Source organism: Salminus brasiliensis, chromosome 6 (genome assembly GCF_030463535.1).
Source record: "Salminus brasiliensis chromosome 6, fSalBra1.hap2, whole genome shotgun sequence".
Taxonomy (NCBI): domain Eukaryota; kingdom Metazoa; phylum Chordata; class Actinopteri; order Characiformes; family Bryconidae; genus Salminus; species Salminus brasiliensis.
The window spans coordinates 19,798,405-19,817,495 of record NC_132883.1 but is presented as its reverse complement, the minus strand read 5'-3'; the positions used below and the strand labels follow the sequence as shown (position 1 = coordinate 19,817,495).

Here is a 19,091-nt window from a genome sequence, read left to right as displayed (position 1 = left end):
TCCATGCACTTTGGACATCCTTTCCCCAAAGCTGCATTCCCAAAACTGAAGGTCTGCACAACGAAGTTCAGTTGTAGCACTGCTGATTTAACACTGGCTGATACGCTGTGTGGTGGTGATGTGTGGTGTTGACCACCAGTGTTTAACAAAAGTATCGGAACCGGCAGCAACTCATGTAAATGCTTTGTAGACCGGTCCTGGTCTACATAACTACAATTTTGGGCAGTGTGGTTTATGCGTCAATCATTTTTCACTGTCAGTCCGATCTGTAAACAGAGAGAAAGGCTGGGTTGAAGTGGCACAAATTAAATATTTTTTTCTGATGTTTTTTCACAAATCTGGAATACTTTCATATAATCGCTGTCAGATGAAAAACACGTATCTCCAAAATGTTGACTGTACAGGAGAAGGCAAAAATGTTAACGTTGTTAAATGTAAAATAAGACTTTATTCGAGGTTATTTGGAGCATTTCTATTGGTCCATTCAACCAGAATTATGCACACAGTGTACAGAAGCAGCTACCATACTTCAAACCATGGAGAGAACTAAAAACGGACAAAAATGGAGATACATGTTTTTCATTGGACAGCAGCGATATACTTTTATACTGGATTATTAAATATAATTTGTTGTAAAATGATGGCTTTGATGGTTTCCACTGGAAATCCCATTTTTCAGCTCCTCTTTGCAGAATGTGTTGGCTGCATCCCGGAGCTCTTTAAGGGCTGAGCGTGACTTCCAGAGAGATAGCTCTAAAAAAGACTGGCCAAAGTCTTTCAGAGCACTTTCCAAGATTCTGTGCAAACATTTTATTGCCATTACGAATTCAGCAGCGCTGTCTTTGCTTTTGTTGTTTCTCTCGCTTTTACCGTCACAATCAATCCGAATAATTTTGTCTCCGGGATGGGGTTCAGCTTCGTGTGTTTCTTGACAGCTCTTCCTTCAATAGCAAATCATATGGCATAAAAAAGTAATCAAGCTATCCGCTGCGAGTCTGTGCCCCTGGGTTAAAGGCGAATAGAGAGAAGATCATGTTTTGGCGGTGGAAGAAGATGGGGGCGGTATGGGGTCTGTTTATAGTTCAGCAGGAATGCTCTGCCGCTGTGGTTGGGAAGAGGCTGTGAAAGCGTGAGTGTGATGACCTCAACACCCATCCCCCCCTCCTCCGCTCCTGCTGACCAGTAGGAGGCGGCTAGGCAGTGTAGGCAGACGGAGAAGGCCGAGGAGAAAGCTCAGGAACATGCTAAAGTAGCAGATTGAGGAGCTGGCTGTAGTAGCTTGCCCAGGAGAAGGCTGGAGGAGCAGACTGAGGCGCAGGATAAGAAGCTGGCTGAGGAAGCAGGTTAGGGAGTAGGTTAAGTAGAAGGTTAAGGATCAGGTTGAGGAGAAGGCTCTGAAGGAGCAGGCTGAGATTTAGGTGAAGAAGCAGGTTGAGGAGCAGGCCTGGGAGCAGGTTGAGAAGCATGCTGAGGAGCAGCCTAAGGAAGAAACAGGCTGTCATGCTGTAATAAAAGGAACTGAAGCTCCACCAGAGCTCAGAGGCCAAGCACCATGCAGAGAGGCACTTGTTCTACAAACATAACATCAATGCATGCCATAAAAGCAGGTGGTAGTTGAAGGTCCTGAATACACTGAAGTTTGACAGCTTTCCTCCTTATTTTTTTATGCAGCTTTGGAATAAAGCCCATTTGTGATTCTGAATAATTGTATTCAAATGTAGGGATTTTTCCCCCCTGGATCTAACATTGATTTTTAAAAGCGTATTAGGAGTTATTTCGAATCAGAACTTGGACCTCATCAACCTTAATAATAAGTAAAGGCAGTCTGGAGCACAATACCTTTCAGCAGGTTGCTCTTCAGGGCTTGGTTGAGCCTTCAAGCCTTCAAAAAGGCCTGCTACTTCATTCAGTAGGAAACACTACTGCTTCTGAGTGCGTTATCACCACCGCACAGTGTGCGGCTTCCTACCAGGGTTGCCAAGTCCAGCAAAAAAATTCAGTTTGCTTAAAAGCGCTTTTGCTGAAGCTGAAAATGACCCAGGAATATGGTTTGTCACCCATGTAAAAGCTTTTTTTATTCATATTTGACTATATGTCAACATTAGATGGAACAACAGCAGGATGTCTAGGATTTTGCACCGTCTGCAATCAAATGGTAACCATGTTCTGATGGTTGGGGTAACATTTTGAATGTATCCTTAAAAAAAAAAGGCAGTTTAACAATTTCCACCTGCAAATGCACTCTCAAACGAACCAGATTTGGCAGGGAAACCGCGGATGTGGCAACCCTGAGTGGTGCAGTAGTGAGGCGGAGTGGAGCTCCGGTTGGGTTTTGGCCGACTGGTGCTGCTCCTCACACGGCGCTGTGCTTCACCTCCGCTGTGGGGCGCCGAGGAGCTCCACCTCCCCACCAACACCCCTCAGCACCACGCAACAAGTGCAGAGAGCGGCAACTGCACAGTGGAGGCTCACGCACACTGGATCATTTAGAGGACATATCTACTCGATATTTAGCTTAAGACCGTAATCAAGCCACTTTCAGATGACTGGACGTCGTATGATTCACGTGTGACTGAGATGACCTCTGTTCTCTCTCTTGGCATCCGGGGAAGCTGCGATGAGAAAGCCTCCATACAGTCGAATTAATGCTGCATTAAACCTGAGCAGGAAGATCAGCATGGCCGCTGCTGGGGACTGTAATTACGAGGGAGGGGGTCGATTACTTAGTAATGTTGGGCCTGGACTCATGTGGGCAACGACTTACTTAAGAGAATATTGACCATCGCTTCGATTCCAGACGATGCCAATCAACTAACCAATCAAATATTAGATAAATACATGACATATCGTAGTCTTTATAAATAATTAAATAATACATATAAACATATGTAAATATTTAATACAATATTAAACTAATAAAAAAATAAATACAAATAAAAAAGGACGGTGCTAATATTACGTCTCTCTCTCTCTCTTTCTCTCTCTGTCTCTCTCTTCCACAGTTACCTTTATTAATTGAATTATGTCAAGGTTAGGGGCGGGGTTCATGTAGTTCGGTCACGCCCACTCCACAAACCGGACCAATAGCGTTCCTCTGTATCCGCCCTGCAGCCGAATCCACGCTCGCAGTTTCAGGCGGCGGCTGCCATTGGCCTCACCTTCTGCCATACAGAGCCAAAAAAAAAAACCCCAAAAAACCCGAAACGCTGCATGGAAGAAGAAGAGCCGCGCGCTTTCCTGGACTCGTCCCTCGTTATTTAGCAGTGGAATGGTGGCACTGGGTTTTGTGGCTGTGTTCGTCTGCCGTCAGTCCGCCTCGCTCATGTTCCCCCTCAGGCAAAGGGACTCCTCCCCGCCGCCTCATCCGTGACACTTCAGCAGCGCTGAGGAAGGAGACGAGCCTCCCCTGGCAGCTCCGAGGAGACGCGCCGCAGAGAGAAACCACACAACGCACACAGCTCCGCTTCAGTCCTGTGGAGATGCGGGTTTAAAAAGTTGGGTGAACCGCTGACACAGACAGGACCCGTCTGTTCTTCTCCTCACAGTTTCTGGGACTAACCTGGTCGGTGTCGCTTCGAGCGGCGACGAGTTGAAAAGACCCACAGAGACACGGACGGCTCGGCTCCGCTGCTCTCTGGCTGTGTCCGAGCTCTGCGTTTGTGCTTGTCTACTGCTCGGTCGCGCGCGCTGGTACCGAGGGGGAATGTGTGGTGGTCCAGCGAAGTTCCAGCACAGGAGCGACCTCTGAATTCACAGCGCCCTCAAAACCCGCGCACTGAGAGCCGACTAAGAGCTACTGGGCTTCGAGTTTACCTCAGAAAAAAAGCAAATCTGAAGTTTTGCAGGCGATATAATAGGCGCCTTCTTGAATGCTTGTATACCTTTTTGAGATGAGCTCGAGCGCCTGCTGAGGAGGACGGTGTGAATGAGAGTGAACTGACGGCGAAGAAGGAGTGTGAAGCGGAGCAGCTAGCTACCTTTCCCGGCCCAGAGGAAACGAAAGAGCCACAACTTTTTGCCGTAGTGATGCTGCAGGTGGAAATGATCATATTCGTCTGCCTGATCCTTTGGATGTGTGTATTTAGCCAAGAGCCGAGCTCCAAGGTGATGGCCGACCGCTACGCCGTCTACTGGAACCGGACCAACCCCAGGTAAGGAGGGCTCGACCCGGTCGGCTTGCAGCTCCGCACCTTTGCTTCTTAAAGCATCGTTTTTCAACACATCCAGGCTGTAGCTGTGAAGCGCAGCGCCAGTAGTGCTCCAGCAACTTTTACACAGCGGTAAAGATACATAGACACACACACACACACACACACACGCGCGCGTACGATAACCCGGCTCTTAGCACTGCGGGCTGGATGACGGCTCTTTCTAGTGCGCCTAAAACGGCGTGGAGCAGAACTATCGACCGAGTGGTGCTCCGGTGTTTCTCAGGGGTTTTAGACTACAGCGCATTCATCCATCAGCTCTGAAGGCGAGCTGTTAGTACACACTGGGAACGGTAGCCGCTAATGAGCCGCCAATTACTCATTATCCACGTTAGACCAATAACGACAATAATTCCTCATAGCAAGATTTAATAAAGTCAGTAGCTAAATCATCAGGCGGTGAGACGGAATTGCTCGGTTAAGCGCACGGCTCGTCTGGCGACACAGTCGAAGCACAGTCAAATACATCCGCGTTCAAGTTCGTCTGAGCGTGGAAATATACTTTTGGCGTGTTCTTAAAGAAATAGTCCCTAACGCAGTTTATCTTCATATATATATAATATATATATAATTATAATAATGTAATATCTATATATATATATATAATCAAATATGAAAGTATTAAGAATTACAGTTCTTAACTTAAAGACCTTAGGCCTTCAAATTTGGAGGTTGTTTGGCTAATAGGGTTCACTAGATAATAGGGGAGTCAGCACATATGAATGTTTGTATGTATGTATATGTATATATATATATATATATATATATATATATATATATATATATGTGTGTGTGTGTATATGTATATATGTAGGATCTGGTGTGTCTTTGGATTAGAGGCAAGCACCCACCCAGTTTGAAGTTAAGATCCGTTTAATACCCCAACACCGCTTCCCTTATGCTCTTATGGGCCTATGTTGTCTCTGGGCCTATGAGTGTTTCTGCTGGAAATTGCAGCCCTCAAAAGTTTCCACCTGTCACCTATGAACAGTCCACCCCGACGGATTTCGTTGGGACAATATGAAGAGCTCTAATTGTGCTTCATCAGCATATTAATGGAATAGTGAAAGTGCAAGAAATCCATTTTAATGAACAGACACAGCAGCACACATTTGTGTCTACTGTACGTCGAGTCAGCCCACAGTTGGTTCGTAGAAGAAGCTTGCGTATGAACTGTGACGAGCCCTGTGATCACTTCACTGGATGGCGGACAGTAAACTGTACTTTACTCAGCAATATTGGGATACAGACACTGAAGCCAATTGAATTTAGAGTTGTTGTTTTGATTTTGTTCATACTAAAGTATTTTTTTACGGCCTTAGTAGAATTTTAGTTGAATGGCAGAGTGAATTCATTTGAACAATTTTTGCAGTTTCTCTTTTAAGAAGCTGTAAAACGGTGATTTTTACTTTTCACTTTTTTAAAGTTTATCTCTTATAGTGTTTATACATGTATGTTCTTCAGGAAATGTAGAAAATATGTGTTGTTAAAAGTTATTTTAATAAAAAACAAAAACAAACAAACAAAAAAAACCGTTTAACTCTCCAGTGCTGTGAATGGCCCGTGTAGTTTTGTGTGAGCGAGCGAGCACGCAGACACACTCTGCCTTGAGTTTGGTGGTCAGAATGTCTCCCGTGCTTTGAGTGCCGTGTTTATTTATGCGCCACTCTGTTCAAACAGAGTAACGCAAAGTCAGGTTTAATCTGATATGTTGTGCTGATAGACACACTTTCATTATAGCCCACATTTTTAAGCCTAGTTGACTGGCGCTTCTGTTGAGAAAAAAAAAAACAATTTACTCCAGATGTGCTGACAAGTCCAGGAGCTCACTGAAAAAAACCTAAAAGTTACAAGATCCCAAAGAAAAGTGACATTACATATGGACCATGACATGTCATCTTTTACGGAAGTATGCGTGGTTTCAGAGATAGTCTTTTGCTCAACTTTTGACCTCTTCCTAGCTGGGAGAAATCAATTGTTTCCTGAGACTAGCCTGTTTTAGCTTGTTTTATACGCCCGGGGAAAGCAAGCAGCCTCGCAAAGAGGACATGCTGCCGTGCTAGTGATTTTTCCCTATGTAGGCTGCTGTGTTAATGTTGGCTGTTTTTGAGGCCCTGGTGGTGATACGCAGGGTCAGATACTGGGGCGGCTGCAGAGTGTGACATTATCACCTGAGTTTAAGTAGCAGAGCGGCAGAATTTGTGCATATGCATGAGCCTTATGTTGTCTGTTTGGAGAACCTCCAATGTAGGTCAGTCACTTGGCGCGCCACGCTGCCATAAAAATATGGAAAGCCGAGTTGTTTTTGCAATAATGATAAAAATGTGTTTGGGCACTGAATCATTTGCGGCTGGTATTGGCAGCTATCGCAGATTCAAGAAGCTGCCGCTCGTTTTAGAGCTGCTGGGTGTTAAAATTCCGTGTCACTTTATAAATGTATCACAGTATCACGGTATCAGGTGACGTTGAAATTTGCCTGAATCAGATCTTTTTAGTCAGTTCTTCTTAAAATTCTGCCAAAAGAACCTTAAACAGTACTGTAAAAGTTAACCAGACAGAAATCTCATGACTATATATATATTTTGAACTTGTAAAACAGCCAGAAGACTCACACATGGCATGTATTGCAGTTAATTAAGTCTTTTTTATTTATTATTACTCCCAACACTAAAAAAAAATGATATTGTTGACCGGTATATCTCTATACCCAGCATATTGCCCAGCACCAATTAACCCAAACTGTCTTTTCCATGCCCTCACCTTGTTGGCACACTTCAGGTGTGAGCTTTTCGTGTTCCCACACCTCAGCTGGAGACCTGAACTGCTAACTGCTTAATTACTCATCCGATTCCCACTGCGACTCGGCCGTTTCACACTGGCCGTAATGAAGGGACTCAGTTCACGCTCAGCTCTTCACATGCTTAAGACGCACAGTGGTCCCGCTGGCAAGGCAGGATACAAACGGGTGCAATCTCCCCCCGTCCGCCCTTCCACCAGACACTGCCTTTCCCAATGCCATGCTGAGCTGAGAAAATGAATGAATACAATTAGATACTCCAGGAGCTTTGGGTTCTGCTCTTCTGGTTGTGTGTGCGTCCCCCCCCAGCCCTTAAGACCAAAGCACAGGGGTCATACATTTACACGACGGGAAGCCTATGTGGGTCCGGCCGTAACGTGAGAGCGAGGTTACTCACTAGAATGTTCCGTGAGGAAACGGCGGAAAAATGTGCTTTCCTTTTCTGGTGAATGTAAATAATAATTCTACTGAAGATGGATACGATGCAAGTACATTTTTGACCTATGACCTGTATTCTGTAGATGAAACCCTTAAGTGAATGTTTGCTCTTGCTGTTGGTTTTGTGACCTGACATTACAAAACGTTGCATGATGAAATGGTAAAAAATGTGCTTTCATGGGATTGATTTGAAAAGTAAATACAATGAAACCATACATTTAGTTTTAGTGAAGAAAGAAAACTGAGTTGAAAGATGTTGGCTTTTAAAATCCTAGATTGAGATGAATTCCATTGGAATTTTATAAAAAAAAATTATGTGGCTCATTATATGATAAACGTGAATAACTGTGGTATATATTTGAACCTACTACATTTTCAGACAGTAAACAGTGTGCTTTAAAATAATCTGCCCTAGCTATCTAAAAAAAAACCACTTTTTTGAAAATGAGCTTTTTTGAAAAAAGACGAGCTCTCAATTTTTTGATGAACGTGAATCATTTGTGGTATATATTTGAACCTACTACATTTCCAGACAGTAAACAGTGTGCTTTAAAATAATCTGCCCTAGCTATCATAAAAAAAACAAAAATTCTTTAAAAAACCTTTTTTGAAAATGATCTTTTTGGAAAAAAGACAGTTTTTTATGATGATGAGCTTGAATCATTTCTGGTATATATTTGACCCTAATACATTAACTGCATTTTAAAAGCATGTCCTAGCATTGTGAAAAATACAATACAATTTTGGAAATTTATTTGAAAGCTTTTTTTGAAAATTGGCTTTTCTTTTTTTCCTCTCAATTTTATGATGCATGTGAATAATTGCGGTATATGTGACGACTCAGGACGGGCACAGTGCAAACATTTGTTTGCATCATAAATTCAGATTGTGTAATTTGTACATATCCAAAATGTAACAAAGCAAATTCTCATTGTTACGCATCTGTTATTGAATTTTTGAAATTTTGGTTGTTTTGAGGTTAAAAAGTTACGATTTATTAGAACTTTGTCGTTCTGGTGTTGTGTAGAAGACCTCATTGTGCAGCTAGTCATGAAAATATTTCATGGTGAACCAGAAAAAATTTATGCTCCATGGCAAATGCGAGCAGTTGCTTTAAGGTACTTGTATGAGATTTGACGATAGGTGAAAACAGACTTTCAGGCCGTCAGCTGTGTGTGTTAAGTATCCTCATGATCTCATGTAGATGTGATGATCCAGACAACCGGGCGACTTGTTTTATGCTAACTGTGAATAAGTACAGTGTATTTATACCAAGAATTGTAGTACATGTTCAACCCCTGTATACTGTATTGTCAAATTCTAAATATCGTTGTATGGGAAACAGCTCCAGTGTACATTGAAGTCCTTGGGTGATGGTTGAAAGCACCCGTTTGTTTTGAGGCATGAAGATGATTTTCTTCATTCTGCTCTCTGTTGGTTTTGTAAAGTTGACCCTTTGCTGACTCTCCCCTGCACCCTCTGCCATCCTTCACTCAGGCAGGCTGCTCCTTTCTACCACCTCCTCTCTCGTACCCCATAAATGAACACTTCTACTCTCCGAGCCGACTTTAATGCACAGTAATGACTGAATCGGCGTATAGTAATGGACCCTGACTAACAACTCCACAGTTAACATCTCCATGCCGTGAACATCTAGTTAACTTCCAGCACAAGTGGAGACCGTTGAAGCTTAGAACAACTATCGAATGATATGATTATTGTTGTTATCAGTCATGAATTGGCATGCATCATCATTACGGCTTCTTGCAGGGAGTCTTCGGAGACTTTTCGAGTGTAGAGCAGCTCTTTGTCTGAATCCTAAAAATGCGTTTGTGTTTGGTTTGACAAAGGAAGCAAGTACAAAGACCAGATGGTAAAGAGTTATTGAGCCAACGTTTCTACATGAAATCCAAGCAGAAAAGAAGAAATGCTTGTTTATTTTTACACTGATTGTCCTGAACTGTTCTCAGAAGCATATTTTTCTGATGTGAATACCTCCTATTACATGCCAAGGGTATTGAGTTTTTATTATTATTTTGTTTTTGTCCCTGGAAAAGAAAACTATACTTTAAATTAAATGTTTTCAATCTGCTACATTCATAATTAAGTTGAATAAGTCACTATAGGAGGGGAGGGGGAGTGGTGTGGTCTTCCCAACTACCGGGCCAGACATTAGCACTTTATAAGCACAAAGAGAAAGAGCTGTAAATCATTATCTATGAATTCTTTAAAGCTTCAGAAATTCCATGGTGAAAAAAAAAGGATGTTACATAAAGGATGGCGGATTAGAGGCATAGAGGCTAGAATGACAGAGGATTAACGTTAGCCAGGAAAAATAGCTTTACCATTTTCTTGCAACAGCTCATTAGGTGCTTAAAAAGCAAAAGGGACATTTGTGGGATCCCACCATTTTTTCCCCTCTGTTTTATTTGACTCAGAAAAAGCTCTAAACAAGATCAGTCGGGGATTTAACCTCCCTCAGAAAGCGTTATTTAATCTCTTGTTTGGAGGGAGCTTGTAAGTGCATTGTGAACTATTTTGCGTGCATGTTGCAAAACGAGGTTTAACGGAAACTGCTATTTATATTTTGGAGAACGTCGTATTTTACGGCTGCTCTTTAAAGTACGGAGGCGATAGCTGCGATGATATCTAGCGGAAAATGCTGTGAAGACTAAAACTGGTGGCGCGTAGTTATCAGAGTGTGTTGGCTGAGTTGAGTTGGAAGTGGAGTCTAGGTCTACCCAGGATTAGACTCACATGAGTGAGTGCTGGAGGACTGCAGCTGCATTTTTCCCTTTTGTGATGTCTGCTTCAGTTCAAACCTTTTTTTTTTGTCATGATTAGGTGGCACCAGCTTTGTCAGCAGGATGCAAGATGCTTTTGTGTAATTAAAATATGTTGGCATGGTGTATAATCCATAAATCCAGTAGAAAAAAATGCATGTATATGGATGCATTGGTTTATTTGTTAATGTATTTTTAGTTGGGGTTGGGGTGGCCAATATGACCATTTTCATCACTATAGTCTGTAGAGTACAGTCTGTAAAATAAACATTCAGTAAAAGTAATAGTTTTTATTGTTTTTTAATTTTTAAAAAATATATACAATTATAATTGTCATAGCAGTTTTTAAATGTTTCTGGTTGTATTTTGTCCAACTTATCAGATACCAGTCAAATAACTATTGTGACATATCACGCAAAACATTTTGTAAGTGCCGTGATATGTTAGTAGTGATGTATCACTAGCTGAAGTAGTACAAAGTGGGCTATAGACTGTTTTTCATTACAGATCTACATGTGCTCACTCTACCACACTTTTCACGGTTGGAAATTTAGTAGCCGCCCATTTTGTTCCAAAAACAAGCACGCTTCAAATGGACCGTGCCATCTGTTTAGTTCTGTATGTAATGAAGTATGGCTTTCTGGTGGTAATGGATGCATTGGTCCCAAAGTGGGTTTCAGTGTTTTTACGCTTCATATAACTCTACTGACTTAATTAATCAATTAATCAAAACACCAGACCGGGGTGTGTTATGATTTTTAATACTGCCGTAGTAAGGTACAGTCAAGTATGCTCTCTGTATGTTTTTTTTTTCTTTTCTTGTCATTGTAGTCAACTAGTACCAAGCACATACTCAAATGGCTTTTTATCCGTCTAGAATTCTTTTTATTTCGCCTAGAGGTTGGTTTTATATATATATATATATATATATATATATATATAAATATATATATATATATATATATATATATATATATATATATATATATTTTTTTTTTTTTTTAATATTAGAAAAGTTTAAATGGACAACAAAAATGCATAAAATTTACCACCAAAAAAATTCCCACTCATGACATATCTCCATTCAGTGAGCCAGGACTGAAACATTTCGTTCAGTGTTCTAAAAGTGCTCGCTATATCATCAATATACTCAGAAAAGCACACTGAGAGGTCATTTATCACAATAGCAACAGATGTCGTCATATTGCCCACCCCCTAATTGCACAATGCATTAGTTCAGTACTGTATGACTGCCGACCATTCCTCACTCACAAATACTCGGTTCATTCAGGCCCTTCAAAATGTGCCATGACCGGCCATAAGGCAGACCCATCAGACATGCATGCTGCACCCATGGTATTCCACATTCACACTTTTGCTCTTAAGCAAAATAAATCATTCTCTTGCTGGCACACAGTGACTGCAAAGCTTGCAAAACTTGCATTGCCAAGTAAAAGGTAACTAGGCCACCCTAGTTCAGAGCTCAAAGAAACGTAGGTCAGCCATATCTATTGGTCAGCGTGCTTATACTAAACCTATATAAATCTATTTCCTTATATAAACCATATGTAGCCTTCTTGCTAATTGTATTTACCCCCAAAAAAAGCATATTACCACAACAAAGGCCCTGACAGACAGAGTGGGAAATCGATAAATAAACAAGCATGGTGAGGCCTTGCACCTCTCGCCGGCACTCCTGGACGAAGAGCGCGGCCCGGCTACAAAGCGGCCCGCTTCCAAAACGTGCCGTAAATATTGACCGGGCTACCACACACACCAGCGGCTGGTCCCTCTCTCTCTCACTCAGGGCCAGGCCTTGTTGGGCCTGAAAGGCCGCCATTGTTCCCTCTCTCCGTTGCCTCTCCACGGCCCGGGTCGAAAGTATGCATGTATTTAGAGAAATACAGAGAGGGGGGTGAGGGTGGAAGAAGGCTGAATGGAGAAGGGTTCATGACTGCGCTTGTAATACGCGGAGCGTTTAGAGGGCCAAGGGAAAGAAGGGCACAATGAAGGGCAGAAGCTTACGCCCGAGGTGAACACAAGAGGTTTGGAGTGATCTTTGGGGGTGCTGCCATTGCCCCCCTCCAGTCTCCTCTGTCCCCACTCTCTTCCCCTATTTGGCACAGCCAGTTCTGGTGCCAAAGCGAGTCTTTTTCTTTTTTTGTTTTAACATGCATGCGTCTGGACGGCTCCTGCATGGCACAATGTAGGTGACGTCTTCAAGCCTGGGGTAACTGTGACAGAACCTTAAGTAGACAGGATTAACCCTAGAACGCTTCTTTGTCCTTCCTTCAGCAAAGGCTTCTCCGGATGGGAAGGGGAGGGGTGGATTGGGGGCAGGATTTGGAGAGGCTGGGGGGCTTATGAGGAGGGCGAGAGTGTTGGAGGGTGTTTCGTTGCACTCTGGGTACTCTGTCTGCGTTCACCTTTATTGTGAAGCTATGAAGATGGTGGATGGCAGTTTAGAGATGTTTAGACAGCAGTACAGATCAGCTGCTGGCAGTGTTGCAATACAGAGCAGCCTGATTTGACTGGGCCTCATCTTGGTCAGGAATCGGACAACACAGCAAGTGCTCGCAACCTTACATGTAATCATTTTGGTTACAGCAACTCCGGCCAATCTTCAACACGTCAAAGGTTCAGCAGTATGAGCTCATTGCTAGGCATACTCAAATTGCAGCATGTAGTAATAATATTAATATGGAATTTGAACTACCTGCAGTAGTTTTCTTTTGTTTACCCGAAAATGCCATTACCGTTGCTCACCCTGATCCCAGCGTGTGACCGAAGGCCGCTTGTTTGTTTAGACAAGAGTATCCCTGGCTTCTTGAGAGTCAGACCCACTCTCCCTCCTGACCCCCTCCCCATTCATGAGGTAATACTGTGGAGTTGCTAAAGGGCTTAAAAAGCCATCAGCTCATTGTCCAGTGACACAAAACCCCTTCCTCTCAAATCCCTCTCTCCTCTCTTCCCTCCTTCCCAGCACAGAAACCCCTCTGCTCTCCTTCGGCATTCATATTAATTAGTTTAAATGCCCTAATGAGATAAATAAGTCTTAAGAGGAACCCTGGAGTGCCTTAAGCCCTCTGGTTAAACATAGGTGATAACCGTTGCCCTGGCCACTATCTTTGCTGCAGTGTTTTGGCAAATGAGGAAGTCATGAATGCATATCGTCGCTGTCCAAACTTCCCAGCTCTGAATGAACCGATGGGATGAAAACATTTAAGACATAAGCCCTGTACTAAAGTTCAGAGCTTTTTTTCCCTTTGTTTTAATTATTGGGATACTTTATTGCCATATGTTTAATTTCCTCTAGTTGAAGACCCTGAACTAACAATCTTTTAAGGTCTAAAGACCTCAATCAGGATCTAATTGCAAAAGGACATGTCCTGACATCTGTCCATGGCTAGATTGATTTGTAAATCTGGTCTGTTTGGGTGCCATTGCTTTCCCCTTTCCGTGCTCTTGATCTCCTCTTTGCCCTCGTCCTTAATAGTAACAGAGCAGTCCTGTTAAAAAAAAGGGACAGCTGGGATTCCCCTCTCTCCCCTCTCTCTCCGGACTAATCAGTGATTACTGGCCCTTTAAATTTTCTCTAAGAAGCACAGGGCTTTAGGGGATGTGCCGGGGTGGACTAGCAGTGGGGTGTTTGATTTAGGCCCAGTGTTGTGGCTGCTCTGGGCTGAGTGACAGTTGGTTAATGCGGACAAGCTGGCCCAATCTTAGAGACGCAGATGGTTAAGGTGAATTCATCACCACCCCTCCTGACACCCCCTTCACGTGCTCCTCAGCTCTCCCAGTGACCCAACATGGCGGCCAGCGTGGAAAAATAAAACACGGCCATATTTCCGACGAGACACAAAAGGGCAACGTGGCGAGTCAGGTTTAATTCCGCGTCTAGTGGGAAGCGTCTCTGGTTTATACGCTTAAATTTAGCTCTGGAATTTTTTTTTTATATATACCAGGTTTAGAAATGTTGCCAATTTAAAGTGAGAGTACAGTGGGTAATAAAATAATCTGCCACTCACTGCCAGTTTCTTTTCAGCCATTTCGTTCGAATAAAAAAATGTTGCCACATTGAAAACAGGAATGGAAAACAAGCCATTTGTTATCAAAACATGAAGCCGAAGCTATTTTCCATATAAATGCCTACAGCTGTGCTTTTACAAAAAGTCAAATAAATAGACATGCATTCTAACAGATGTAAGAAACTACCGGCAAATACATGCTAGAGGTTCTGGTGGACAAATGATAAGCAGTTTGGCCCAACACAGCCCTCTCTGTTCTGCCTCACCTGCTTCCATTTGACAGTACTTTGTCTTCGTAAAACATGTGTGGCAGTCAAAAGGCCACCACCAGCTTTCCAGTTCACTTCAAATGCGTGTGTATTGTGTTAACACAGATTTCTGTTTGCCAAATGCTTGCCTGTGTTGCCTGTGGTGGGTCTGGGTTTATTTAGTAAAAGAGAAGCACTTTAAGATCTTTTAAAAAATTCAGTCTTAAAAAATAATTTTTATTTAAAACTTTATTTTAGCTTTTATTTTACTTTATTTAGTATTTATCATTCACAGTTAATTTCATTTTTATCACTATTTTAGTATTAATTTCAGATAGATAACAAATTTTGCTTATTTTAATTACACACTGCACAGATCAGTCACATGGCTTCTCAAATGCTCGCTCCTGAAATCCGCGGCTTTGCCTTGTTTCCCAGCATTGTAAGTGTCAGGATAACCTGCGATGGGTGTGATATGCATGCTAAGCTGATTAGCCAATGGGAAGATGGGGAGGGATAGAGCATTTCCTTGTATAGGGCTGGAGCACACACTAAACCTTGGGGAGGTGGCGGGGGCCGGATGGTGGAAGGGGGGGGGGGGGAGGTTGGGGCTGGTGGTAGGGGTGGGAGATGAAATATTAAAAGCTGTTTGTGATCTCACAGACAAGCTGCACTGGCAAACCTTCGCACGCAACTCTGAGGAAAGGAGGTCAAGGCGGCCATGTTGGGGAAAGCAAAGGTGACTGTGAAAGCTAGGGGTTATGATCTTTGTTGCGTTAGGTCATGATGCCGCCGCTTTCACGATGAAGGCTGTGAGCAGGTTGATTGGGTTCGATTCTGATGCCACATTTGATCACATTAAGAGTTTCTCTGTACATCAGTCATGCTGGCTTTGTGTGTTGGCTTTAGTTTCTCCTGAAAACAGTCGAGAAATGACGTACGTGCAAAATGCCGGACTGTAATATGTATCATTTGTTTGTATTCTTGAAAAGAAAGGTTAGAATGGTGCTTGAGGTGGGCAATATGCAATATTGTATTAATTATGATATATTGCGATACTCTATATCACTCTATATCTTTACAGCAGGGCCAAAGTATACCAAAGTTCTGCTAAACCCTACTGCTAAACCCAATAAACCATATATTGTTATTCCATATATTTTATTCTATATATTTTACTTACATTTTTTAAATTTTTAAATATTGCTGTATTGTGAAATACATTTAAAAACCATCTTTTTTCACGTGCATAGCTGTTGTCTGTTCAGCTCTCGGCCCATAGCAAGTACTGTTGTCTTGCAATCTGACTTGACCATTAAGATCAATCAAGATCGGTGCATCTCTGCTATCATCCGTCTCCACACTTTTTTCATTCATGAGGTGACAGCTCTCAGTGTTCCCCAACAACATTCTTCGACAGGTGTCCGTTGTTCTTATGGAAGTTAGGCCTACTCAGTGACCAAGCAAAGCATGGGAGCACTCAATAATGCAACACTTTCCCTCAAGCTAACATACAAGGGAGGTAGATAGCTGGATTGTTGGGTGTGTGTGTGTGTGTGTGTGGGGGGGGCAGTGTAAGGGGTGTGAGTATGGAGGGGGAGGGGTTCGGTGGTGGACATTTTTCCTCATTAAGACCTGCCCAGTACATCAGCAGCGGAAGCTCTGCTCCAGTATCGCGAGTGCAAGCTACATGGCACGAAGGTGTCTGAATTATTCACGCCCATAATCGGCCTTTATGTCATACTGCCCGGGCTGAGGCCCAGTGTTATTTTAGTGCATAATTGATGCTGCTCAGAAGTGGAAAAGTTAGAATAGCAGAAGTAATGGGAAGCGAAAGTGCAGTTCAGCGTCAGGGGCCGACAGCAGGGGAGCCTGTGAGAGGAGGGCTACGAGGGGCTTCGCGTGTAACGGCTAGCCACAATCTCAGAGAGGTGGGGGCTCGCAGACAGCGCTGGCCGTAACAAGGCTTGACATTGAGCTGGGCCAGAATGTCAACTCTCTGAAGATTTAGAAGCAGGCGATGACTGAAGAGGACAATGAGTGTAAAGCCTTAAAATAGCGGGTTTTAATCCGGACTTTTTGTTTCATTGAATATATATATATTTATATATATTTGTTGATTTTTATATATATAGGTGCATTTTATTTATTAACACTGTTTTTCTCAGTACTATATCTCTTTATTGTGTAAACCTTATAATTCCAAAATGGCAACTTTACAGAGGAAAAAGCCTTCTAAACATTTAATAAATGTCAGTGTAAAAAAATGTTTATTTTTAGACTTTTTGGAGTATTTCTATTGGTCCATTCATCAAGAAATTCTGACCTGATCTAAAAAACAAATGGCAGATTAAATTATGTATAAAATCCAAAAACTGCAAAAAACTGTTTTGTTTGTTTTTTTGTTTTGTTTGAAAGTATAGTCCCAAAATCTGCATTTTATGAATATTTTTGTATTTATTTTAAGAAAATTTGTAAAAATGACATGTTTCCCTGAATTTTATAGGGATGCATGATAATATTGGAATGATGTTGGTATTAGTAGATAATTGCCCAAATAAGTAAAAAGGTATTATAAGTATATTATAAAGCATAAGTATATTATAAAGCACTTTGTAAGTCTAAATGCCTTAAATGTAAATGTAAAAGTAAGTATATATGTTAATATAAGCATATATGTTAATATTTGATTGACATTTTAAAGTTAAATTTATTATATATTTTTGAACTCCTCAAAAGCAGAATGTCTGGGTGATGCTGGGCTGGTGTGCCAAAATACCTGTATGTTATTCATAGAATTTTGCTTTTGTAATCCTAAAAAAAAATTATGCTATATTTCTTTGTTGTTCTAGTCCATATTGGGGGATTTGTGTCAGCATGTATGAACATATATAAATATTGGAAATTGACATCGACCCACAATACCCATATCAGTGCAGCCCTAGAATCAAATATATTTAAATACAGTAGTGCAGCAGTATCAGACTGATCACATCATCTGATTTCAGAGCAAATGAGCCAGCCTCCAAATTCTATAAACAGAAGCCACCAAAAAACCAAAAACAACATCCAGGCTGAAATTAAAGCCCTTGGAATGGTCATTTATTTCCCACCTGCCAATGTTTAGATTAACGCTAAAACCATATGATTACCCCCACCCCCTAAACTACCCCCAAATGAAGGCCTCTGCCCTTCCTCTGCCTAATTCTCCCTTTGTGAAATATCCCTTCATATCCCTGCATATCCCTTCAGAAGCATAGATTTACTCTAGCCTCTCATGTTAAGGTGTAAACATGAACTAAGGTAAAGCGCAGTCTGTGTTTACACCTTGCTGAAGCCCACTTGCTTAAGCCACACCGCAAATGAGGTAGTCTTTGTTCCTAGTGACAATCAGGCATCAGGATTTAGTTACCTGCCTCTACGCTTAAGAATGAACTCCACACCACAGCCATATAGACTAGTGTGGGAAATGATTTAATCCCCTTTCCAAAACCCGGCCAACACGGCCATGCAAATAGTTATGGAGTTATAGGCCCCAGCGTGCATTTCTTTAAACAATTTTGGTTTTGGTTCGGCCTGAATATACACACATTCCCGTAATTACTTGAATCAGTGCTAGTTTCCAAAAAATCCCTCTTTATTTGGGCAAAATAAATAATAAAAAAGCACTGCCAATAAAAGAGTCTTGCTTCCTTCCCCAATTTTAATTTGTCTATTAATCAAATTGGGGAAATATTCTTTTTGGACCTCAGTGTGAATATTTCCACGGAGGAGTGAGGTAATAGTACAGTAAAAGAGCGTCTGGCCACGCTGGCAATTAGAAGTCCAAGGAAAGCACTATGCCCAAAGCCACTTTTTACAATGCTTTTATGGTATGTTGAATCCCTACAATATAGTCATAAAGCCATCTGATGGAAGCATTAGCCTCTGTGCGTCCAGGACACATATAAAGAGGATTTATGAGTGTACTCTTAGTCTAAGCACCTTCATGAGACACCCTGATGCATACAGTCAATCCTCCAAGTGCTCTGACTGATTCTTACTAATCACGAGGGCTTTAGGCCTGAGCGTGTTCAGTGTTTGCTGTAACAGTGGAGGAATATGTCATTTCTACACAGTTCAGCTTTATTTTTATTGTTTTTTTTTATATGTTGTTTCACTGTTTCGTCATATGCTTTCCACAGTTTTTACGGATATTTATTTTGGGATTTCATTTTTTAATTCCGTACTACCAATTTTGTTCCCCGTACAAGTAATTTATGTGTGATATACAGTCTTTGAGGTTTTAGTATTACAATTCTTGGCACATTTGAAAAAAAAAAATCCAAACTTTCATGAGAGTGAGAGAGAAAAAGAGAGGTTGTAATAGGAATTAAAGTGAAACTGAGGAAAATAGGGCTTCTCAGACAGCATTAAGCCTAAATCAGGGTCTGTCATGGTTGGACACCCATATACTTGTATATTTCAAGTCAGACCTGGTGTGTTGTGGCAGGACTGAAACCGCCTTGAGTAGCTATGGATTATTTCTCCTGCTCTTGCTGTGATGTTAATTGAGGGAATCTTCCTCCCAGTGCTTCACTGAGTGCTCA

General features: G+C 41.8%; 1 protein-coding gene across 2 annotated transcripts in view; it reads left to right on the top strand.

The window, feature by feature from the left end:
- The first annotated feature begins 3,134 nt into the window (after positions 1–3,134).
- efna5b (ephrin-A5b) overlaps positions 3,135–19,091 on the top strand; it is a 111,512-nt gene continuing 95,555 nt past the window's right edge. Inside the window, exon 1 of one of the 2 annotated variants that reach the window (XM_072681913.1) lies at positions 3,135–4,151. In XM_072681913.1, the coding sequence (XP_072538014.1) occupies positions 4,027–4,151 (125 nt within the window). In that variant the 5' untranslated portion in view covers positions 3,135–4,026. The remainder of the gene's footprint in view (positions 4,152–19,091) is intronic. The other variant, XM_072681912.1, reaches the window with a different exon arrangement.